The sequence below is a fragment of the Otolemur garnettii genome, unplaced genomic scaffold (genome assembly GCF_000181295.1).
Source record: "Otolemur garnettii isolate 467f Iridium unplaced genomic scaffold, OtoGar3 scaffold00023, whole genome shotgun sequence".
Lineage (NCBI taxonomy): Eukaryota > Metazoa > Chordata > Mammalia > Primates > Galagidae > Otolemur > Otolemur garnettii.
The window spans coordinates 3,986,603-4,010,121 of record NW_003852418.1 but is presented as its reverse complement, the minus strand read 5'-3'; the positions used below and the strand labels follow the sequence as shown (position 1 = coordinate 4,010,121).

Sequence of the window (23,519 nt, the reverse complement as noted above, 5' to 3'; positions counted from 1 at the left end):
GCCGCCTGCCCGTCTGGCTGTGCGCCGTCGCGGCGCTGCTCTCGGGGACGGAGGCCAAGGGCACCCCGTTCTTGGCGCGGCCCGCGCCGCCCGGCGCTTCCCGCTACAGTCTCTACACGACGGGATGGCGCCCGCGGCTGCGCCCGGGGTCGCACAAGTAAGCGCGGGCCGGGCGCGGGCGGGAAGAGGGAGGGAAGGGGCCGCGCCGCGCGCCGCCGCTCCCACCTGCCCAACCCGCGCGGGGGCGTCGAGGCCCTGGTCCCAGAGGCGGTGGCTTGGAGGGGGCAGCGCCCGAGGCCGAGCCCCTGTTCGGGAGGGCGCCCCGCGCTCTGGGAGACTGCGGGGCTGGCGAAGGAAATTAAGCCGAGGGGGCCTGGCGCGGCGGCCGCGGTCCTGGCAGTGCCCGCGGAAACCTTTCCAGCAAAGTAACATTTTCCAGCTGCGCTGTGTGCAAACTCCGGGCGCAGCGGACCAGGTGGAGGGAGAGGAGATAGGGCGGTCGGCGCTGAGCACGCGGGCTTCCCGCGCCGCCCTCCCATCCCTTCCCTGCCCTGCCCCACCAGGTAGGAGATGGAGCCTCGGTGGCCGCTTTTCCTACCGCAGGCAGCCGGGTCCCAGCAACCGGGCTGCCTGCGGGACCGAGCTGCCTGCGGGAGCTTGGTACCCCCAAGGTGGCTGGTCTGCAGAGCTGGTGGGGGGTCCGGGGTCCTGGGCCGGTGATGTGGAACCGCTGTCACAGGGGCCGGCAGCTGCCGGGCAACCCACTTGATCTCAGTCTCTGTGGCTTGTCGGGGATGCAGGCAGCCTCTGCTCTTTAGTAGGCAGGGGGTTGCAAACTGGCCTCTGGCGGGTGGGTTAGAGGCTGTGCCTGAGGTGCTAGCTGGGTTTGAATTCTATCGGAGTAGAGTTACTGTAGGAGAGCCCAGCCCATAGCCCACACTCAGAAGGCTTGGTCACATCAGAGCAGGCTTCCTGGAGGAGATGGTGTAAGAACTGGTCTGACATTCTGAGAAAAGGGGCAAAGGCAGGGGCTGAAAGCCAGCAGGGAGGGGTGCATTTCCCCAGGAGTCAGAGGAGGAAGGATGAGAAGCATGCTTTCAAAGAAGGTGGGATCTCAGAAGCCTCCAGGGCCACGCTTAAGGCATTTGGAGCCAGTGAAGGATGGGAGATGTGGCCAGGTGCTTGGGAGGAAGCCGGGAAGTCTCTTCCCTGGGCATAAAGGGCAGCCTTGGCAGTCTGCTGGTGAAGTAGAGCGCTGGACCCACTGGCTACCCATCAGGGAGACTGGGAGTAGAGAGACCGGTGGTGGGGCTGGACCCCAGACCAAGGGCCCTGACAACCAAGGACATAGAGAACAGAACAGAAGACACGTGGCTGGTTCCCTGCTGAGGCCCACAGATGGGAGAGAGAGGAAAGATAGTCTCAGTGGGCCTGGCTCTGGCTAGATATGCCAGGGACGACACCATTTTCTCCACAGGGCCCTCTGTGCCTACGTGGTGCACAGGAATGTGACCTGCGTCTTACAGGAGGGAGCAGAGAGCTATGTGAAGGCGGAGTACCGGCAGTGTGGATGGGGGCCCAAGTGCCCCGGGACAGTCACGTGAGTGCACTCTCCTCCCATCCGCTTGGGCTCCCTGGACACAAGCCCCAGGCCTGCCTTCAGCAGAGAGTAGCACAGGGGCTGTAGCTCCTTGGACTCCAAATCCTCATCTGAGCCCCCACATAGGCCAGAGTGGACCAGGGCCCCCAAAAGAGGGGGCCAGGTAGGACCCCCAAGGATTTGAACTTGCAGCAGAACATCTCTGGAGATGAGAGGCAGGCTTGGGTTGGAGCCCAGGAATCATAGACGGACAAGGGGAGGGTTCCCAGGGGAGAAACAACACAGGTGAGGAGGAAGGGACCGAGGCAGAGGTAGGGGAGAGGATCACCTAGGTAATGGGTGATGCCGGAGGGGGGATTGGCACGGACCCTAGAAGGGCCGTGAGGAGGGGGCCACAGGTAAAGGGGGTAGGAGCCAGAGCACCAGGGCTTAGACCAGCCAGATAGGGCTGCACAGGAACACCTGTGCTCAGAACAGCTCCCACATGTGTGCCTGGACACAAGGCTGGCTGGTCCAGTGTGTCAGTGGGAAACAGGCCCGTGGAGAGGGGGTGGCCCAGGTGAGTCCTGCCTGTGCTCTGGGCCTTCCCTTCCCTGCTCTAAATCGGAGGCACCTCCACCAGCTTCTGTGAGACCCTGAGAGAGGAGTGGAAAGACTAAAGGGGAGCTGATGGGAGCTGAGCGTGGCCGTACGGCAGTGAGATGGGCTTGGTCCGAGCTCCAGGGCAGCATCATCGTGAGGCACCATAGAAGCCCGAGTGGGATTTCTCATGGCAACATGACTAAGGGGTAGCTTAGTCTGATGTCCAGCGCCTGGCACAGAAAATCTCCTGGGTGGCCTGGCAACAGGACAAGCTGAGAGGGTAGTCTTGAGAATGTTGGGGCAAAATCCTTGCTCCTCTCCAAGCTAACAGAATGGGGCGAGGTTTCAAACTTCATCCTTCCCTAACATGGCTCTGAGCCCCAGGAAGTCTGTCCACACCACCACTACCCTTGTCACCTTCAGCACAGAAAAAGGAAAACCCTGTGGGTGGCATGAAGCTGGGGAAACAGCCAGATCTTATGCAAGTGTCTGAGGATGGCCCGGAATGCCAGCTCAGGGCAGGAGCTGCAGCCTGCAGGTGTGGCACCCAGCACTCTTGCCCCCAACCCCGGCCCAGGTACCGCACGGTGCTCAGACCCAAGTACAAGGTCGGATACAAGACAGTGACAGACCTCGCCTGGCGTTGCTGCCCCGGCCTCACTGGGGAACAGTGCCCTGAGCACCTCACGGACCAAGAGGCTGCCCCACCCCAGCTGGAGCGAGAGCCCCAGATTCCCTCGGGGCAGCTGGGCCCAGGCTCCAGGCCCCCTCCTTACAGCAGAGTGGCCCCCAGCCCTCACGGTGAGTCTGCCCATGGAGACCCTCCAAGGTGATCAGATTTCTTGGGCTCAGTGGTGGGGACAGGGAGGGGACTGACCCAGGCCAGTTGAGCTCTGGCAGGGCCAGGGAGGGTACCTCTCACATTGGACACAATGTAGTAGAGACCCCAGCCCCCCACCCACACACCCCACCACCAATCTGAGGGAGCTATACCCAGCAAGAAGGTAACCATAGAACAGAAAATCTCCTGGGTGGCCTGGCAACAGGACAAGCTGAGAGGGACCGGCCAGTGATGCCCCGGGTTCTCTTCTCTCCCCCAGGAAGGAAAGGCCCAGTGCTATTTGGCAAGCGGCTGGAACGCCTGGAGGGTGATGTCCAGCGCCTGGCACAAATATATGGTACCCTCAGCGGCATTGTGGCCAGCCAGGAGGACCACGACAGGATGACTGGTGGTCCCAGGACTCCTGCTGCCCCTGTGGGCTTCGGGGTCATCCCCGAGAGGCTTGTGGATCCAGGAGAGAGGGCCAGAGGGCCACCCACACCTCCTCTGGCCGAGATCCTGAGCAAGGTGACTGAGGTGAGCAACACACTGCGAACCAAGGTGCAGCTGCTGGATGAGGTGCATGGGCTGGCGCTCGGCCATGAGGCCCACCTGCAGCGCTTGCGGGAGGCCCCGCCGTCCCCACTCACCTCCCTGGCGCTCCTGGAGGAGTATGTGGACCGACGTCTGCACCGCCTTGGGGGGAGCCTGCTGGACGGCTTTGAGCAGAAGCTGCAAGGCGTCCAGAGCGCATGTGACCTGCGGGTGCAGGAGGTTCAGCGGCAGTGTGAGGAGGGCCAGGCAGCCAGTCAGAGGCTGCATCAGAGCCTCGATGGCCGGGAGCTGGCCCTGCGCCGAGAGCTCTCCCAGCTGGGTAGCCGGCTGCAGGGCCTAAGCACAGCAGGTGGGGGTAGCTGCTGCAGCCAGCTGGCCTTGATCAGTGCCCGTGTGGACAGCCTTGAGAGAACCTTGCAGTCAATCACCCAGACCCAAAGGGCCCCTGGTGGCCCAGCTGGGGATGAGCTCACGCACCTCTCAGCTGCCATGCTGGAAGGAGGAGTGGATGGGCTACTTGAGGGCCTGGAGGCACTCAATGGGACAGAGAGTGGAGTGAGGGGCTGCTGCCTGAGGATGGAGATGGGGGGCTGGGGGACGGGTGGCTTTAGGACCATGCTGGAGGAGCGCGTGCAGAGCCTGGAGGAGCGCCTGGCGACAATGGCTGGGGAGCTAGGCCATGACAGCACTCCACCAAGCAGATCAGCACGGCCCCTTGTGCAGACGGCGGAGTTGGCTGTGCTAGAACAACGGCTGGTCTCGTTGGAGACCTCATGCATCCCCAGCACCACCTCGGCCGTCCTGAACAACCTAATGGCGGAGGTGAAGGCCTGGCGGAGCCGGAGTGAGGCCCTTCTACGCCAGGTGGCCCGCCACGCATCTCTGCTCCGGCAGCTCAACGGCACCGTGGCCGAGGTCCAGGGGCAACTGGCAGAAGGGACAGGCAGCTCACTCCAAGGAGAGATCACTCTGCTCAAGGTCAACCTGAACTCTGTGAGCAAGTCACTCACAGGCCTCAGTGACTCTGTCAGCCAGTACTCTGACGCCTTTTCGGCTGCCAACACGTCCCTAGATGAGAGAGAACGCAAGGTAGAAGCCGAAGTTCATGCCATCCAAGAGGAGGTCAGCAGTCACGGCTCCAGGCTCCAGGCTGGCCATAGGCAGGTCGTGAACCTGAGGGGTGAGCTGGAGCAACTCAAGGCTGGCGTGGCCAAGGTGGCTGGAGGACTGAGCCGCTGCCAGGACACAGCCCAGGAACTCCAACAAGCAGTGGGCCACTTTGACCAGCGGGTGGCACAAGTGGAGGGCACCTGCAGGGGTCTGGGGGTGCTGGCTGCAGGCCTGGACAGCTTGCCCAGGGAGGGCCTGTGGGGCCATGTGGACCAGCTGAATCGCACGCTGGCCCAGCACACACAGGACATTGCCCGCCTACGAGATGACCTGCTAGACTGCCGGGCCCAGCTGGCTGAGCAAGCACGGCCAGGACAAGCCGACTAGGGAGGCTGGAGGGGATATAACCCCCAGATCCCACCAACCCAGGGAACATCACCCCAGAGCACAGTCTTACCCAGTAGTGCCTCCTTGCTGCCCCTGGCCAGCCCAGATGCCACTTCCAAGGCCATTGAAAGAATGGGCTTGGCCCACTGCCACATGACTGTCCCAGCCACCAAAATCCATGCTCAGTGCTGCACAAACTGGTCCAGGATAGTGGTCAAGGCAGGGATGTCATGCCTGAAAGCCGGGATGGACTTAAGTGCCCTCTTATTCCACTGTCTGCAAATTGGAGTCCGCAACTGTGCAAAGACCTCCAGGTCCATTCTCAGACAGTAGCCCAGCCACACTGCCCTTTGCCCACAAGCAACAGTCGCCAGCCCTTGAAGGCTTCTCTCCCCAGCCACCTGGGCTAGGGTTCTGTGGGAGGGTGATGCCCAAGAGATCTGCCCTCATACCTGGCAGCTTCCCAGTACTATTTCTAAACTACGGACCAGAGGCTGCCAGATGTTTCCAGCTCCCCCACACATCCTTCAGGACAGAACAGAAGCACAAGGACTCATTCAAAGAGTTCTCTTTATTCCTTTTGATCCTCCCCCAAGGTGAGGGCTTAGTCAGCTATAGAATCCCAGAGGAAGGAATTGGATCCAGGTCATAACTATTTATCCTTTGCCTTCCCCCCAAGATGTTTCCAGGGCCCTCGGGTGCCCACACAGCCTTTTTCCTCTGACTCAGGGCCTCTCTCCAGAGAATGCCCTTAGTGTACATCAGGGCCTGACCCTGAGGAGCTGCCCAGAGCTGGAAGGAAAGGGGTTCAGACCTTGCTCTTAACACTCTTGCACAACCCCCACCTAGCAGGATATTCACAAAAGGTGAGAATTCAGGTATGAAATCAAGGGAAAACTTGAAAACGCCAAGTGTTCCTTAGGCCTGTGCAGTCCCAGAGACTCTGACGCCTGACTTTGCTGGGGCCCTCAGCCTCAGTTTCTCCCCCAGCAGCACAGGCCCTGCTGTGCTGGTCCATAAGTTTCTGGACATTGGGCATCTGTCCTCCGTTTTGTGCTGCTGGAGGAAGGCAGCTCTGGATTAAAGCTTTTGGCCAGTTTAAAGGAACTTTCTTCACCAAAGGCAGGAGGAGGGAAGGCTGCAGGGGCCTCAGCCTGCTCCCCACAGCCACTCAGGCAAGAGCTCATGGAGCAGCCGTGGGCACCGAGGGGACCAGCAGAGGCTGGGGAAGGCTGGGTTTGGAGCCCAGTCACTGGGGGCGAAGCCAACCAGAGCCATGCTCCCCTGTAAGGACAGGGGTTGGGGGAGTCTAGGTGTGTGAATGTGTGTCATGTGCTAAGATGCCAGGGCACCAGTGAGCAGATGCACCAGCCGAGATGTCTGGCTTCAGGAAGGGGGGGAATACTGTTTGGCTCTCGGCAGTGGGGCAAGGGAACCCCACGTCCTTTCTAGATGCTCCTCAGCTGCGCCCTCACTGCTGCTACCAACACTGCCCTGTGCATGTAGGCCTCACACCTCGGTCAAGCTGCCCTCTCCCTTCTGTCCTATCAGAAGTTGAGGCAAGGTCCCATGTAGGCAGGGACAGATATCAAGGTCATAGAGAACCAATAAGGGCCCAGATGACAAACATGTCATCCCTCCAGGCCGAGGCCACAGTAAGGCCCTGGGGAAGCTGCAGCTTAGCTGGCAGAGATGAGGAGGGAAGGTCTGTGGCTACCCATCAACCTGCCACCCCTTCTTTTCCTTCAGTGGGTTGTCCCTCTGGCACTTCCAACTCGCTCTGCCTTGGGACACCTGGTCAGTCCTGGGCCAGGCCAGGGAGGAGTGAGTAGCGGGGAAGGTTCAAGCCAGGGTGTCAAGGTCCACAGTGGGCAGTGGCTCCCGCCAGTAGCAGAAGTTGCTGTATTCAGGGTTGGCCAGGTCTGTGCTGGGGCCACGGGCAGTAGGTGGGAAGAGGAGCTCGACCACCTCACTGAGCCGCTCATACCTATGGGCAGAACAGGGTTGGCACTTAGCCTGAGGGGCCACCAGATGCTGCCACAGCCTCGGCCAGGTCAAACAGAAGATCTACCTCCTATCTGGGAGCCCTGGGCAGGGGACAGACTCAGGTGGGGAGGTGAAATTTGGGCTCAGGAGGACAGACTTACAGGTTGGGAGGTGAAATTAGGGCCAAGGGCTCGGTGCCTGTGGCTCAAGTGGCTAAGGCGCCAGCCACATACACCTAAGGTGGCGGGTTCGAATCCCCAGCCTGGGCCCGCCAAACAACAATGATGGCTGCAACCAAAAAAAAAAAAAAAATGGCCGGGCATTGTGGCGGGCGCCTGTAGTCCCAGCTACTTGGGAGGCTGAGGCAGGAGACTCGCTTGAGCCCAGGAGTTGGAGGTTGCTGTGAGCATGATGCCATGGCACTCTACCCAGGGGGATAGCTTGAGGCTCCGTGTCAAAAAAAAAAAAAAGAAATTAGGGCTAAGATGGACAGACTCAGGTAGGGAGGTGAAATCGGGGCTCAGAGAGAGGATAAGGCATGGGCCATGCCTGGGCACAGGGGCACATGGCAGGGTGTGGCCTCACGTGGATTTGTGGTTCTTCAAGAGCTCCTGGATGAGCTCCCCCCGGGGGTTGACTGTGAAGATGCGGGACTCAGGGAGGCCCACCTGCCGGTAGGCAAAGACATCCTGCAAGAGATGGGGGGTGGGTGGAACAGAGGTCAAGGTGGCCAGCTGGCAGCTGGGGAGGAGAGACTCAGCCCCCGGGCAGGGACACACTCACATTGGGCCTGTTCCCAAAGGCAGCGTGGAAGGGCTGCACCTGGGGCCGGAACAGCTGCTGGATGTCCCTCAGGCAGGCGATCTTGAACACCTCTGGCTTCTTCTCAATCACCTCTCTGGAGCACCCAGGGCCATAGGCAGAGAAAGGGCCAGAGTGGAATAGAAACCAGAGGGGATGGCAGGCTTAGGGGACACGAGTCTGAGCTGGTCCCCAGCTGCGTGCCCTGCCCCCCAGGGGCCACAGTTTGTTACCTGTGGAGGGCGGAGAAGAGGCTGCTGGGAGACAGCAGGATGGGGCCCTTAGGGAGGCCACAGCCCCGCTCGCTCACCCACTGCAGGTATCCCTTGGTGAGGTCAGCCATGCCGATGGCCCGCGCTGAGCAATACAGGAACTTGTACCCATTCCTAGGGACAGGGTGGCACAGAACCTTCAGAGACCAGCCACCCTCCATCAGCCCCAGTTTTGGCCTGCCCAGCCCAACTCTGGGGCTCTGGTCTTTAAGCTTTTGCAGGGAGAGGGCTTAGGAAAATGGCTAGGCCTAGGAGAGGTGGCTTTGGCAGCTGTCCCAGCTAGAAGGAGCACAGACAGAGTCTCGGGGCCTGCAAGGACCAGGAGGAGAAGAGCCTCCCCTCTAGCCTGAGGCCCGCAGATCTAAGGGCTGGTAGGGAGGTCTCAGCACTGCAGGGACCCGCCCAGGCTGCTGCTTCTGTGGGTCCTACTGGTCCTAAGATGTCCGGTCTCACCACTCCCTCTCTCTAGTTGGGAGTTCTGCCTCAGCCCAGCCCAGGCACTCACAGGTGGATTTTGTGGTAGAGACTGGTGATGCCGTGGTGTGTCCAGTCTTTCCCCAACTGGGGCAGAATATGGCCCAGAGCATCTGACCTAGAGCCAGAGAAAAAGGGTCACTCTGAGGCAGCCCCACATGACCTCACATGGTCCATGGGGAAGTGCAGGCCTCTCTCACTGTTAACCCCCTCCACTCCCCTAGCAGGGAGGGAGACAAGTCCCAGGCCTGCCCGCCCTTGCCATGACCAGTTGGGCCTCACTTGGTGATGGTGCCATCGATGTCAGAGATGACCACCTTGTCGTCCCATTTCCACAGGTAGATGGTGGCCTTGCAGCGGCAGGTGCCCTGGTACTGGGTGGTCACACTGAAGACCACATCGTTGGCTCCTTCTTGGAGGTTCAGGCGCCTCTGGGGCCAGGCAAAGGGGGTTGTTGTGATCCATGGCAGCCAGGTGTTGCCCACCCCCCCACGCACACGGTGGCCTTTCATCCCCATGGGCCCCTCATTCTCCTGGTCCTCCTAGCTCAGATGCCCTTCCTGAATTCATCAGAGATAGCCATGCACAGACACGTCCATGTGAGCACAGGGTGGCCATGCTGGCCAGGGTGCTGCACATGGCTGGCCACAGGAGTCCTAGTCTCCCTTCATTTCCATTTCAGATGAAACTCAGACAAAGCTGGGCCCGTGATTCCCCTGCTTGGGTTTCTCATGGAGAGACCACCCACTCCACAGGGGAGGGCCCTGTGCCTAGGGCACTTGATCACATTACCCTACAGCAGTGGTTCCCAACCTTTCTAAGGCCATAGTGTATTTTCTTTATTAAAAAGGGGTCTTAACCCACAGGTTGAGAACTGCTGCCCTAGAGAGAGGCCTGGCCCTGCATGTGGTCCCCAGAGGGTTAGGGCAGTCCTCCACCAAGGCCCCAAGTTGTGGCACCACTCTATGCTGGGCTGGACAACTCTCCTGGACACCTCCCCGACCAGGGAGCCATGCTCAGGGAGAAAACATGCTCTCATTACAGGAGCCACCAGTGGCTAAGCTTGGAGAAGACATGCCACAGGGCCTGGGGTTGCCAAAATCTAAGGGGCTGTCAACAGCATGTGATTCGTTTAGTGTGGCTTCTGAGGGCAGACCTGAAGCTGGCTGGTTCACTGCGCAGGTATCGCAGGAGGACCCAGAGAGGGCTTTTCTAGACATAGCATCCAACATATAAGCAGGTAGCATGTGAGGAAGTGAGCCCCCTGTCCCTGGAGGCACTCAAAAAGAGGCCACCAGGGAGGCTGCGGGGGGGGGCGGGGGTGCTGGATTCTAGCCTTTTGTGAACAGGTGGCCCGGGATGCCTTTCTCACCCAGACCCTGAGGGACTGCGCGGGACAGGTTTAGCACACACTTACGATCTGGTCGGAGGACAGGCGGAGGGACTTCTTGTAGGTAGGAGTGTAGACTGGAGTTGAAGGTGGCGGGGAGGGGACCTCAAGGATCACAGGGCTGTCTGGAGTGTCGTCATCGCTGCTTAGGATGTCAATCTTCTCCCTGCGAACAATGCTGGCTCTCAAGCTGCTATCCCCAGCCCAAGGTCCTTCACTCCCAGTGGGTGCTCACCTCAGCCCAGGCCACGAAGACCCTGTCCTTGTCATTCCAGAGGCTACCCAGGGTATCAGCAATCCCTCCCTCTATGTGCGACCCACATGGATGGTGGCAGACAGGGGTGTTGGGTAGCAGTCTCCAGCCAGCCGGTGACAGCAGAGGGGGTGGAGACCTAGGGCTGCCGCCCTTGGGGAAATCTACATGAAACACCTAAAGCCCATCTCAGGGCTGACTCCCAGCCCCATGTGCTCTGGCCTCTATCGGCCCATCCCTGGTCACCCTCCACCCACCCTTAAGCATCTGGGGTACTTCCAAGTGAAAAAAAGTCAAGTCATCTGCTTCTTTTTTTTTGAGAGAGAGAGAGAGAGAGAGGCCCCCTTCCCCGTTAATAGGTAGGTAGCCCTTATCTGGGCCAGGAGTCTGAGCACCTGGTCCAGCTTGACCATTTCCTGGCTGTGAGACATTATAGGTGTCAGTTCTCCTGGGAAATGGGGGTATTTCTCAGGGAAAAGAAGGGATGTGTGTAGAAGTGTCTGGGGAGTGACCAGGAACCATGGCTGGCCACTGGCTCCACCCTGGGAACCAGGCAGCTTTACCAGCCAGGGGCTCTCACTCACCCCTGCTCCTCGCTGGCTGTGCTTTTCTCCTTCTGGGCCCTGTGCTGTGGAAAGAACAGCCACCCAGTGAACCCTGCTCCCGCCCTGTGCCGGCTCCTGCTCCGCCACCATGATCTCCTACCTCCTCAGCCGGGAAGTCCCTGCGGCGCCAGGAAAACCACCACCTCCCGCCCTTCCGAGGCATCTTCTCCTTCTCCAGCTTGACCACGGTGCTCTGTGAGCAGGTGGAGACCAGGGCATTTTTCATGCACTATTCACACCTCCTACCTTCCATTGCCCTTGGGGCCCCCGTGACCCCCAAGTCTGGGCAGACTCAGAGCAAGGTGCTGCCAGCATCAGGAGGCCGAGAAAGCATACTCACCTGGGAGTCTACAGGGTGACCTGGGAGCTATGCACAAGAGACCAAGGGCCATTCCTGTCCCCCAACCTCAGGCCCCGGCCCATCCCAGCCCTGATCCCTAGCTCCAGCCCAGCTTCAGCCTGGCCTCTAAATCTTGTGGGTCAGTCCCTTACTAGAATAGCTGAAGATAGTCCTTTGGGAGTTTCTCTAGATCTAGTGCTCCCTGCATGATGTTACCAAGTGGCAGCAGGAAGCTGGGTAGAGTCCCAGCTACAGACATCTGAGACTGGTTTACTTGTTTACCTCCGAGACTGGCACAGGTAACCTCCTAAGTCAGTGATCCTATCCCATGGACAGCTTCCCTCTCCGTATGTCACCATCACTGTCTGGCTGGGGTGACATGACCTTGGGAAGAATGCTGATTTGATCTGTACTAGGTGACCCCAGGGAAAGCCCAGCCAAGGCCCATCTGGGAGACACCAGCATCCTACAGGCACAGAATAGAGAACCCAAGGTATTGGCCTTGGGCCTAGGGTGGCTACTCCAGGGGCCCATGTGAGCTGGCAACAGGCTGGTGGGGGAAAAGGTCTCAGGGGTCTCAAGTGGTGGGTCTTTCTGGGTAAGGTGAGGAGAGCTAAGCAGGGGGGTGACCCAGTGGTTTCTCGCCATTACCTTGGGCAGGCTTTTCTGGAAGGCTTGTAGGCAGAGGAGCATGGGAGCGGCCACAGCCCAGTTGTAATGCCTGGAAAGACAGAAGGAGGCATCTGGGCTGCAGCAGCTGCAGGGCTGTGAAGCATGGGCCGTCCCTCAGGCCAGCAGGCCCAGCCCCGGGACTTACTTCCCATTGATTTTCACCACTAGGTTTGGGTCCTCTAGGAGACCGGGGTTTTTGGTGAAGTCCTGGTAGGAGACGATGTGCTGGTTGAACTTCTCTAGGTGCAGAGACAGAGAGTGAGAGGTGAGGCTGGCACAGCCTGAGACCTGCTGCCCTAGCCTCTGGGGAGCCTACACTCTGCCACACACCTCCTGCTGACCTAGCTCACTACCTGTGGTTTTCTTGAGATTCACAAGATGAGTCACAACTTGGTGTCAAGCACTTGCTTCATGTGGATTTGGGAGTGCCCAGCCCTTCCTGCCGACTCCATAGGGCAGAGAACTGCAAGGGGACAAGCCTTATACCTTCATAGCTCCACCCTTGGGGGCCTGCCTTGCCCTCTGTGTCCCCTAGACTCAGCACCAATGTTCAGAAGGGCTTGGGGCTAGGTCCAACATACCCAGAGAGATGTCCCGGCTATCAGCCAGCCCACCACAGAGGGACAGTGATATGGTGTCCGCTGTGTCTGGAAGGGGTTCTGGCATGTGCTCGGGGTTGGAGTCTCCCAGAGGCTTCTGGGTACCGGGTTCACTCCATCTTCTGACACCCAGCCCACGGTCACTGGGGACAAAGGGGCCAACAGTGACATGAACACAAGGAGGGTGGGAGGTGGGTCTACCCTCCTCCTCTGCCCTTGAGAATGGCCCCAACCCAAGACCCTGTGGCACCCGGAACCCAGGCACCTCTGGGGGAAATAAAGTGCTGCGTTCTCAGAGTCCAGGGAGGGCAGGTCGTCCAGGTAGATGTCGCTGGGGCCCAGGTGCTGGCTTCTCTTCAGGGAGCCTGAGGGGGAGGAGGGGACACCTATAGACAAACCTAACGAGTGCTGGGTAGTGTGAGCAGCGGTTACACCCTGCCTCTGAACACCATCAGGCAAAGCTGTCCAGTAGAACTTTCTGTGACAGAATTGTCCTACATCTAGTCACAGGTGGCTGTGAGAGCATGTAAAATGTGGTCAGTGTGATGCAGAAACGGAATTTTATGTTTTGTTTAATTTCAATTAATTTAATTTTAAATGGCTAAATATAGCCGGTGACCACCAATTTGTACAGGGCAGGCCCCAGAGCTTTCCCGTCACTCTTAGGTAAGCCTATGAATGAAAACAGTCCAGCTCTGCTTGTTTACCTGGGCTCCCATCCCAACCCATTCCCCCTCCTCATTCAAGACATAGACCGGCATCACCTCCCCTGTATCCAGAGTGCCGGACATGCTGTCCCTCTGCCTAGACTCCTTCCCTGCTCCTTATGTGGCTGGGTCACTATTGTCCATATCTCAGAGACCTTCCTTGACCATGTGATTTTTTTTTTTGAGACAGAATCTAACTATGTCACCCTCAGTAGAGTGCTGTGGTGTCACAGCTCACAGCAACCCCAAATTCTTGGGGTTAAGCGATTCTCTTGCCTCAGCTTCCTAAGTAGCTGGAACTACAGGCGCCCACCACAGTGCCCGGCTATTTTTTGTTGCAGTTGTCATTGTTTAGCTGGCCTGGGCTGGGTTCAAACCCGCCAGCCTTGGTGTATATGGCTGGCACTGTAACCACTGTGCTACGGGCACCGAGCCACCTGACCGTGTGGCTTCCCTATCCCAACCCAAGGCCCTGTGCTTGTCCCTCCCATTCATGCATGTGTTATCTTTCTCCCTCTCAGGCTGTGAGCCCCATGAGGGCTGGGCCAAGCACAGTGGCTGGCAAGCAGTAGGTACCCTAAACATAGCTGAAGTCCAGAGCCCACCGAGGGCATAAGATGAGGTGAGGGAAGCAGTGGGAGGGGCCCAGTTCTCACTCACCTCGGCCCCTAGAAGCTCCCGCTGGCTGCCCAGTGGGAACTGGGCCCTCCAGAGTAGCCCAACTCCATGACTTAGAAGCAGGACGGAGGCTCGCATCCCTGGAATTCTGAGTCTTGGTTTCCTGAAGCTCTGGGGTGCGGAGAGGGGGACCCACCAGAGAAGGATCCTCTGTGTCAGACTGAAGCAGGTGGACAGCACCAGCATCGGTTACCAGGATTGTGGGACCTGAAGGGTCCAGGCCAGCCGCAGAAGCAGAGGGTGTGCTGGGTCCTCCCCGAGGGGGAGAGGTGGCCCCCATGCTGTCTTCAAGGACCATCAAGGACTCCGGCTGCTCAGCTTTGGCCACCTTCAGTCAAACAGATGGGAGAAGATGTGGATGATGCAGGTCCTGCCTTCCACACCCACAGAGCCTTGGAGGAGGTGCCCCAAGTCCCAGCCACTCCAGTCCTGACCTGCAGGGGCCATGGGGCTTGCTCCCTGAAAGCCAGGAATGGGAATTGAGGTTGACACAGAGGAACTCACCTTAGGTAGCCTCCCCCAGGCCCACTGCACGTGGGACTCCGCTCTCAGGGCACTGGGCTCCGGGGCCCGCAGCTCCAGCTCCGAGTCGCTCTTAGGGGACGCTAGCTTGCCCCCTGAGAGGCTGCAGGAGACAATACTCAGAGTCCCTAAGTCAGCTCGTCACCTCCTGCCACCCACCCTAGCCGGGGAGAAAAATATTTGCAACCCATATTTATGCCCGTGTTGAATATAGAACGTACAAAGAATAGGAGAAGATATGAGGAATATATAAAGAACTCCTATAAGTCAACAATAAGAAGGCAAGAAGACAAACTAGTTTTAAAAAGAAAAAGGGTGAGGTTGTGGCTGCTTAACAGGGCTTCCTTTTGGTGAGATGGAATGTTCTAGAAGTAGACAGTAGTCCTGGCTGCTCAGCATCCTAAATGTACTTAATTGCGCACTTGTACACTTAAATGTCACTGAATTGTATCTTCTGAAATGGCTAACCTGGTAAATTTATGTTCTATGTATTTGGCCACAATAGAGAAATAAAGAAGCAAAATACTTGAACACTTCACAAAGGAGAAATACAGATGCTGGGTCAAGATGTTAGCTGGGTTTTGTGTCATTAGACATCAGGAAACTGTAAATTTAAACCACTCTGAGACTTTGATCTGGGCCTGCAGGCCACCTGGACTCTCACCTGGCCTGGGGGCCCCAGTCACCATCCGAGTAGGGGTAGATGTCTTTGGGCTGTGGTGAGGACTTCCCTTCCAACTGGACGCTGTTGAGGGACCACAGGGAAATGGTCAGTGACAGGGCAGAACACCCCAGGAAGGACACAGGAGCCTAGACATCAGAGGGCTGGGGAGTTGAAACAGTAAAAGCCCAGAGATGTCAAGGCCCCTGCTCAAAGTCACACAGCATCAGCAGAGGAAACAGTGCTTGTGCCCCAGGTTGGTGTCCCCACACCCTCAGCCCCTGTCTGGTCCCCACACACCCTGGGGGCTCTGGCTTTGGCTTCTCTAGCAGGGACAGCTCACTCTCAGTGCCTGGCTCCAGTTCCTCTGAACTAGAATCGGTTGCCAACGTATCCTCCTTCCGCCTGGGTTTCCTCCTGCGACGTCTCTTCCTCCGCCCCATGGAGGCCATGCCCGACATGACAAGCCCCTCAGGCTTGTTGGCTGTGTCCCGACGGGAGTCCGAGGGGAAGTCTGACAGGCCCCCCCATGGGATGGGTGAGGTACACAGGCGGGGAGGCACGTGCTCCTGTAGAGCAGACCAGGCATCTAGAGTGAGCTCGTTTGGGGTCAGGGAAGCAGGTAGAGGCTGGACAGAGGGGACAGCAACATGGTCCCTGAAGCCACTGCTGGGCCCAGACCTCCTTAAGAGAGACAAAGCAGCCCCAATCTCAGGGAATAACCCAGCATCCCGCAAGCCAGGCAGAAACCTTGGCATCACCCTCTCATCTCCTCTAAGACGCAGCCACATGTCACCTCCTCCAGAAGGTGCCCTTGACTATCCTTCACCCAAGCTCCCACCTCCACTCCAATGGCCAAATAGTTCCATCACTGCTTATTTACGTGTCTGTCTCCCAGAAAGGTCTGGAACTTTCTTTGTAGGCAGGGTTACCCCTCGTCTAAGCTCACTCTCAGCTGCTGCAGTGTCTGGCATATGGTAGGGGCTCAGTTAAGGTTTGCCAAGTTCAGATACTTGCAACTCCACTGTTAGCATGCGCTGGGCCCTGCTTCCCCTCTGCAAACACCCCTCTCTTCAGCCCCCTCCATGCTTCTGGGTTCCAGCTGCGCAAGCCGGCAACAGACCCCGGGCGAGCCAGACTCCGTGGTTCCCAGCCCTTCTTCAGTGTCCTCCTCTCCACACTGCTCTGCCTGGGAAGGGCTCCTTTTCATCCCCTGGGGACCCAGCTCAGGTGTCCCCTCTGAGAAGCCCTCCCCCAGCTTCCTAGAGAGTCAGCCTGCACCTGGGCTCCTTCCTCACAAGTGCCAGAGGCCAGCCCCAATTCACTCCTGGATCAGACCTCTGTTGATAAGATACTCCCAAGGGCAGGGACAGGGACAAATCCCAAGGCCCCTCCCAGAAGAACCAGGGAAGAGGACAGGCAGGAGCTGCAGGGGAGGATGGCACTCACCTCATCGCTGTCCAGCTCCTGAACGAAGAAGGCCTCCCCACTGTCCCCCAGCTTCATGTACAAGTCCACAGGTTCCCCATTGATCTCGATGTCCACCTGTAATGGGGACTGGTGGGGCAGGGGTCCTCCCTGCTGCCTGGGCACTGCCCTTGCTGCAGCGCCCTCCTCCCCCAGACTTCAGTCTCTGCCCCATCTCCCCTTCCTCAGAGACGCCTTCCGTGGGTTCCCCACACTGTCTCCCTCTCCCATTGCCTCGTTGTCAGCCTGGCTGCACTTGTCACTGTCTTGATCTTGTTTGTCACTTGCTTTCTGTGTTCCTCTCCCCCACACCCCACAAGAACAGGGATACGATCCCACTTGTCACTGCTGTGACCCCAGCCCCCAGGCTGTTGAACAATGGAGACAATTGCCATTTACTGGGCAGTTCATAGAGTGTTTTTATCTCAACTGACCTTCACAGTAGCTGCCATCATCATTATTCCCACTTTATAGATGAGGAAACTGAGGCTTAAGCAATTTGCTAGGAAGTGGCCTCAGAGCAAGTCTCTGCACCCAAAAAGTCTGAGTCTGCAACCCACACTCTTAACCTTTCAGGATTCTGGAAAGTTTAGTTGCCTCAACCTGAAAGGGATTTGGAGCCACCAAATCTGGGTTCACACACCAGACCTCAGTGCTGTAAAATCTCTGTCATGTTCCCAAGTCCAGTGAGGATGGTGTGGATCTACCAAGGGAGGGAATCTAAGCTTTGAGTGTCACCACTTATCTGGCCCTGGACAGCATTACCATGTCCTGTTTACTTCTGTCACCATCACCAGGCTGATGAGATCATGTCCATTGGTGTGGGTGATGTGACTGGGCTCAGAGATAGGCCATGATTTACCAAGAACACACAGGTAAGGTTGCAGTAAGCTGGAGCCAGGTCTGCCCCACTGGGCTGCTTCCATGGGAAACTAGAAGCCCTCCCAAACCAAAATACCTACCCCGGCCCCCAACTCTTTAAAAAAAACCAAAACACACAAATGAAAGGAAGGCCGTCCAGAGGACAGATCCTCCTTGGAGGGAGGTCCCAGGTCCTGTCCTGGGACTGCAGTGGCTGCCCTGGTTTAGAGAGCCCACCCTACAGTGGCCACCTTGCCTGCGGAGACACTCACCACCTTCTCCCGGGACCGCAGGACACCCAGCTTGCCAAAACGCACATGGAAGGGCGAGCACTGGAACGAGCCGTCAGCCTGCTTCACCACCAGCACGTCGATGCCGCCGCTCAGTGTGGCCGGGTTCAGGCCCCTGTACAGATCCTTCACCGTCCCAAACACCGTCTCGGCCAGTTGTCCCACATAGTTCATGGCTGGTGCTGGTAGAGGGAGGTAGTGCTGTGGACACGGGCTGGTTCAGCTTCCTCTGTGTGGAGGCTCCTGCAGCCTGATCACCCAGCTCCCCCGGCTTATGTTTGTGTCAAGCCTCTGAGTGCCTTTGCACGGATAGCAACAGATGCCAGGTGCATAGATGTGGTCTAGCTCTGGCTTGCCTGCCAATCTGCCAGCGCAGGACCCTTGGGCAGTCTCCTCCCTCCTCCAAGTGCTGATTTCCGCATCTGTAAAAATAAGGGTGCAGGGTGAGAAGATACTGGGTTGCCTGGTGCCTCCAAATGCCATGACTAATGATAATGACCACAGTGCTCAGTGGGCTGGCTCATTTCATGTTCACGACAATCCTGTGAAGCTGGCCGAGCGGGTGTTATTACTCCTGTTTATGGATGAGCTGGATAGGTGGTGTGACTTGCCCAGGGTCCCACAACCATTAAGGAGAGGACCTGGGATTCAAACCCAGGTCTGTGTGGCTCACACCCAGAACTCGGTGTGAACCACTGGGATGGCCCAACTATGGGAACAGGAGGGGAGGCCAACGTGGGTAGACCCAGGGCCCGGCAGCCCGGAAGGGTGATATTGTCTTCCTAGGAAGTGGGGAGGAATGGGGGTGTCTCTGTTTTCCCATCTGAGAAACAGGTTGAACTTCCTGTAGCCTCCTGGTCCTGGGAGTTGGAAAGGGCCTTGATGGGCCATTGTGGCTGATTTATGGGAGGCCAGGGGTGGAAGCACCTTAAAGACCTAAAGCTCTGCTCAGCCTTACTGCTGAGGTCAGATGCCTAAGGCAAGGCATCCCCTATACGTAGGGGCTTAAGGCCTCAAACTCCAATTTTCTTCCCAGTTTCCCTGGTGGGAAGCCTGTCAGTGGCTCACAGTTTGACCTCAGAGTCTCCAGCCATGGCTCTCAGTCCCCAGCTTCAGTCCTAACACCCACTCCTCAGACCCACATGGAGGACTTCAGCTGGCCCTGAACCCGCCCCTTCCCCCGGCCAGACTGGTCTGCCAGCTATTCTACACCAGGCAGGGCTGGGCGAGCTGGAGGCAGGAGGCAGTGGCAGCCTTGGAGCAAAGCCAGGGCTGTAATGAGAGCTGCTTCCTCGCTGGCCTGGTGCCCACCCCACCAGCTTCAGCTCATCATCCCTGCCCTGCTGGCTGGGCCAGTGGCCTGCTGCCCCTCTGGCTGCCAGACCTAGACCTTCTCACCTTCACAGGGTACTTGCCTCTCTCAGACCCTGTGTCAGGACCCGTGGAGGACAGCCTGCCACACAGGACACCCCACAAAGGAGCTAAGTGACTCATCCAAGGCTGGAAGTGACTTACTAAGCTCTATTAGGCTGATAGGCCAAAGGTAGGGTGTAGGGAGGGGACAGAGGGAATGATAACTCCAATCCAGATCCCCTGATTCCATGGTCCCTTCACCACCTCAGAGTTGTCTGCAGAGAGAGCAGCCAGCCCACAGCTACCCCTGCACGGCTTGTAAAGCCTTGCACTCAAAGGGCCAGCGGTTCAGCATCGCCTGGGAGCTTGTTGCACACAGAGAATCTTGAGCCCAACTCAGCCCTACTGAATCAGCACCCGCATTTTAACAGGATCCCTTTGTGTTCCCAGCCTACACTTGGGAGAGCCTGGATGATAAGACTCTCCCCGCCCCTGCACCTCCCCTCTGGCACTTCTCAGTAGTGCCCACCTCCTGCCATCCTGGGGCGCCCCCACATAAAGCAGAGGGTTTTTTCGGTCTGTGTCTGAGCTTCGCAAACATAAGGCACGATTAGAATCGTTAAAGTCCCAAACATCAACTAGGTCTCGGGGCGGAGGGTGGGGGGGAGAAAGAATTGCTAAAGTAGAAATGGAGTAAAATGAAACTTTTTAGACCCCTGACGTGTCACTCAAATTCTACAAATAGTTTATCTGCAAGGCACCTACTACGAGCAGTGTTTTTCAACTTTTTTCTTTTTAATCATATGGCACACTTCAAATTATGGTAATCAAAGAAAAGTCAAAAAAAGAATATACTTTCTGTGCTTTGAACTTCTTTCGAAAATAATTTCATGGCTTGGCGCCTGTGGCTCAAGTGGCTAAGGCGCCAGCCACATACACCTAAGGTGGCGGGTTTGAATCCAGCCCAGGCCACCAAGCAACAATGATGGCTGCAACCAAAAGTAGCCCGGCGTTGTGGTGGGCGCCTGTGGTCCCAGCTACTTGGGAGGCTGAGGCAGGAGACTCGCTTGAGCCCAGGAGTTGGAGGTTGCTGTGAGCCGTGATACCAGGGCACTCTACCAAGGGTGACATAGTGAGACTCTGTCTTTTTTTTTTTTTTGGCAGTTTGGCAGGGGTCAGGTTCAAATCCACCACCCTCAGTATATGGGGCTGGGTGCTGCCCAGTGAGACTCTGTCTTAAAAACAAAAACAAAAACAAAAACAAAAAAAGATGGAGGCTTTACATCTTTTATGTTCACTTGGATGGGGCTGGAGCTTATTCTTCTTAGTATCTTAAGAATGGAAAAAAACGCATCCAATGTATTCAATACTACTATGAAATCAGTATATAATCACCTACACATTCACAGGAATGGTAAAACATAACTATAGTCCAGGACGGAGGGGGCAGGGGAGGGCGGAGGCCAGGGGGAGGGAGTGTATTTGGGGGGACCTAACCTAGTGTGCATAATGCAATGATACATTCCTAAACTATTAAGAATAGAGTATCAATGTCTTACCACAACAAATAACTAAGTGAGGAGGTGGTTATGTCAATCAGTTAGATGTAAGCATTCCACATTGTATATCAAATCAGCACACTGTACCTCATAAATGCATTAATGTACACAGTTAGGATTTAATAAAGAATTAAAAAACAAAGAAAAGAAATTTCATTAATGATCTTTAAAAATGTTCCCAGTACACCTAAGGTCCTATCACAGTGTGCCATGGCATGGGGGTTGAAAATCACTGCGTTAGGTGAATGGACATTTCCACTTGGTTTCTCCATACTTAATATCAAACAGAATGACGACAACAGACACTTGGTGGGCGGAGCTCCACACACCTGTGCCCAGGAAAACCAGAGAGGACTCCAGCAGCTTCTAGGAATCAAGAAGCAAGCAAGGGAGGGGCAGAGCAGGTGTGGTGGCCAAGATCTGCCTGGCTGGAGGAGCAGGGAGGAGGGTGACAGCCTCAGGGCTCCTGTGCGAAGTTTCTCAACTTCAGCTTTATTACCCTTTAGGCCCAGATAGTTCTTCACTGAGGGGGGCTGTGCACCGTGGGAATTTAGCAGTGTCCCTGGCCTCTACCTACTAGTTCCCTGTAGCACCTCATCTCCTCAACCCACCTTCATCAACCGCCAAATTGTCTCCAGACATTGTTAAGTGTCTCCTGGGGGACAAAAGTGCCCCCAGTTGAGAACCACTGATCCTGCATAAAATGCTGAATTGCAGGGATAGTGCCCAGGGTCCTGCTTGGCTCCATCCTGGATTATTCTCAGGCAAGTAACTTGCTGGCCTCAGTTTCCCCTTCTGTGAAACAAAGTCTCCATTGTACAGACCCATCTCAGCTCTAATGTCATGGAGTCTAGAATCTTTCCTCTCTCTGCCCTTACACTCACCAGTAGTGGGTGCCCCCCCATCTGCCTGCACAGCGTTTGGGGGACTTCCTGTGAGCCTGGCCTTGTGCTTCTCCCCTCTGTCTGCACTCATCCCTGAAGGCATCTTTCCCCAGCTCTGCCTTCTTGGTCTTCTCCAGCGAAGAGCTCTGCCTAGCTCCCCTGTATCACCCTCCACCCCCAAACCAGCACACCTCAAATCAACCACTTCATCCTCCCCCCACAGGTATGCCTCCCTCCCAAACCCTCTGAATCCTCTGCCCTAATTTCTTGCTCATACGGCCCCTCCTTTTTCCTGCTGTCCTTAGTCATGGAGTTATTGCCAGATGCTCAGATCATGGGTGGCCACAGGTCATTATGGGAAGGGGCACCAGACTGTCTGGGTTCTGATCCTTGCTCTGCCACTTCTAGCTGTGATCTTGGGTGAGTCACTTTATTGCTTTAAGCATCAGTTCCAGCCTCTGAAATGGGGAAAACATGAGGTGCGGGTAATGAGATAATGTGCGTGCCCATAGGCGTCACCTATCATCTGCAGCAGATTTTTCAACATCATGACAGCCCCACTCGCCTGGGCTGGTCCTGAGAACACTACAAGTCAGGCTCCAATGCACTGTCCCTGCTTGCAGTTGAGGATTTAGACTTCTGAACATGACATTCAAGGCCTTGCACAATGGTAGCCCCACCATGTGCAGAGTGGGCAGTGGGCTCCAGGCAGTCCTCCCCGGTGCCTTCCCCATGCCTCTGAAGACTCCTGCAAGGCCTTCCAGGCTGGCCCGCAGCTCCCCCACAGGGACACCACAACGTCCTGCCCTGGATTGGAGCCGCTGGCCTCTTGGGTTCCCAGGTTTGGGTGGAGGACGGTGTGAGTGACTCTTCACAAAGCACCAGAGGGAGCAGAAGGGTAAGCGTTCCTTTTGTCCCGGCAAAGGGAAAATGCCACCCCAGCCGCCACAGCATCTACTTGCCAGGCTCAGAGCAGGCAGGGTAAGGGTCAGACAATGCTTTGCAACAGAGGGCACTTGGTACCAGAGAGGGTGGCTGTCCTCCCCAAGGTCACACTGTCAGCCTTCCTCCCCTGGGAGGTTGTGGCATCTCCGTCTCTACAGACTCCACGTTCTGGGTCCAGGGAGTCCTGTAGCCACTGGGCTGAGGAGAGGGACAAAGTCAGGCCAGCCCTACCACCCCTTCCAGCCCTGCGTTCCCTTCTGATGGCTGGAGGTGAACTCAGGCCCTCGGACACGCAGGGAGGAACGTCGGATGGCAGGGCAGACGCGCAGGGCGGGAGGAAGAAGGATGTCTCTTTCCCGCCCTGGGTTGGGCCCTACCTGGGGAGCTGCCCACTGGACCTTCTGGAGTCAGAGCCGCCGCCTCTGCCTGTGTGCCCAGGCTCAACAGGTGGGTATCCTCAGCCCGTACCGGCTGGAGCTTCCGGCTACTCCAGGACGCTGGCAGATCCCGGCTCCGCCCCTTCCACCCTCCCTCCGCGGGCTCCGCAGGCCCCAGTCCGCCCTGGCTCCGCCCCCCCGGCCACTGCCCCACCCCCGTTTACCTGTAGACGCTGAGGCGGGGCCCAACTTCAGGCTCCGCCCACTAGGGCCCCTCCTCACGCCCTAGGGCCACTAGAGTAAGGAGTGTTCTCGTGGCTGGTCACCTGCTCCACCTCTTAGAGCGACGAAGAAATGGAGACTGGAACCAGGCCGACTTCGGTCGTCCTGGATTTGCTTCCAGCTCGCTGTGTGACCTTGTGTAAATTCTTTCCCCAATCTGAGCCCGTTTCCTGCTTTGTCAAGAGGGGCAGTCACCTTGCAAGATTTCGAAATTACGCGAAATGACTTTAAGAAGCGCCCGGCGCTCAAATATTCCCTCCTTGGGGCAGCTTTCTCGAACTCCTTTTCCCCAGGACTGGGCTGGTCCTTTGCGTCATACGTCCACATCGCCCACAGTTGTCCTTTAATATTTGCTTGAATGCCTATGTGATTACTGTCTGCCTCTTCATTTGAATTTGAACTCTGTAAGAACATGTCGTGTTCATTCTTACACGCCAGGGCTCAGTGTAGCGCCTGGCATACAGTAGGCGCTCAAAAGATGCCAGTT

At 57.1% G+C, this 23,519-nt stretch overlaps 2 protein-coding genes across 2 annotated transcripts; one reads left to right on the top strand and one right to left on the bottom strand.

Annotated features, from left to right (window-relative positions):
- Positions 1-2: 2 nt before the first annotated feature.
- Positions 3-5,338, top strand: EMILIN3 (elastin microfibril interfacer 3; the record flags this gene model as incomplete). The annotated part of the gene is made up of 4 exons (XM_003787808.3): positions 3-157; positions 1,478-1,600; positions 2,760-2,983; positions 3,283-5,338. Coding segments are annotated over 4 exons (2,274 nt in total), but the record flags the coding sequence as incomplete, so codon positions are not given.
- Positions 5,339-6,723: 1,385 nt separating this feature from the next.
- Positions 6,724-22,843, bottom strand: LPIN3 (lipin 3). The gene is made up of 20 exons (XM_003787599.2): positions 22,751-22,843; positions 17,615-18,054; positions 16,464-16,559; positions 15,315-15,583; positions 15,018-15,098; positions 14,336-14,456; positions 13,814-14,159; positions 12,712-12,811; positions 12,429-12,589; positions 11,993-12,086; positions 11,827-11,896; positions 10,936-11,028; positions 10,815-10,858; positions 10,005-10,143; positions 8,870-9,018; positions 8,619-8,705; positions 8,075-8,227; positions 7,824-7,938; positions 7,626-7,729; positions 6,724-7,041 (listed from the first exon to the last, which is right to left on the bottom strand). Exons 2-20 carry the CDS (start codon positions 17,804-17,806, stop codon positions 6,897-6,899), a joined length of 2,559 nt encoding a protein of 852 aa, XP_003787647.1. The 5' UTR covers positions 17,807-18,054; positions 22,751-22,843; the 3' UTR covers positions 6,724-6,896.
- Positions 22,844-23,519: the final 676 nt, after the last annotated feature.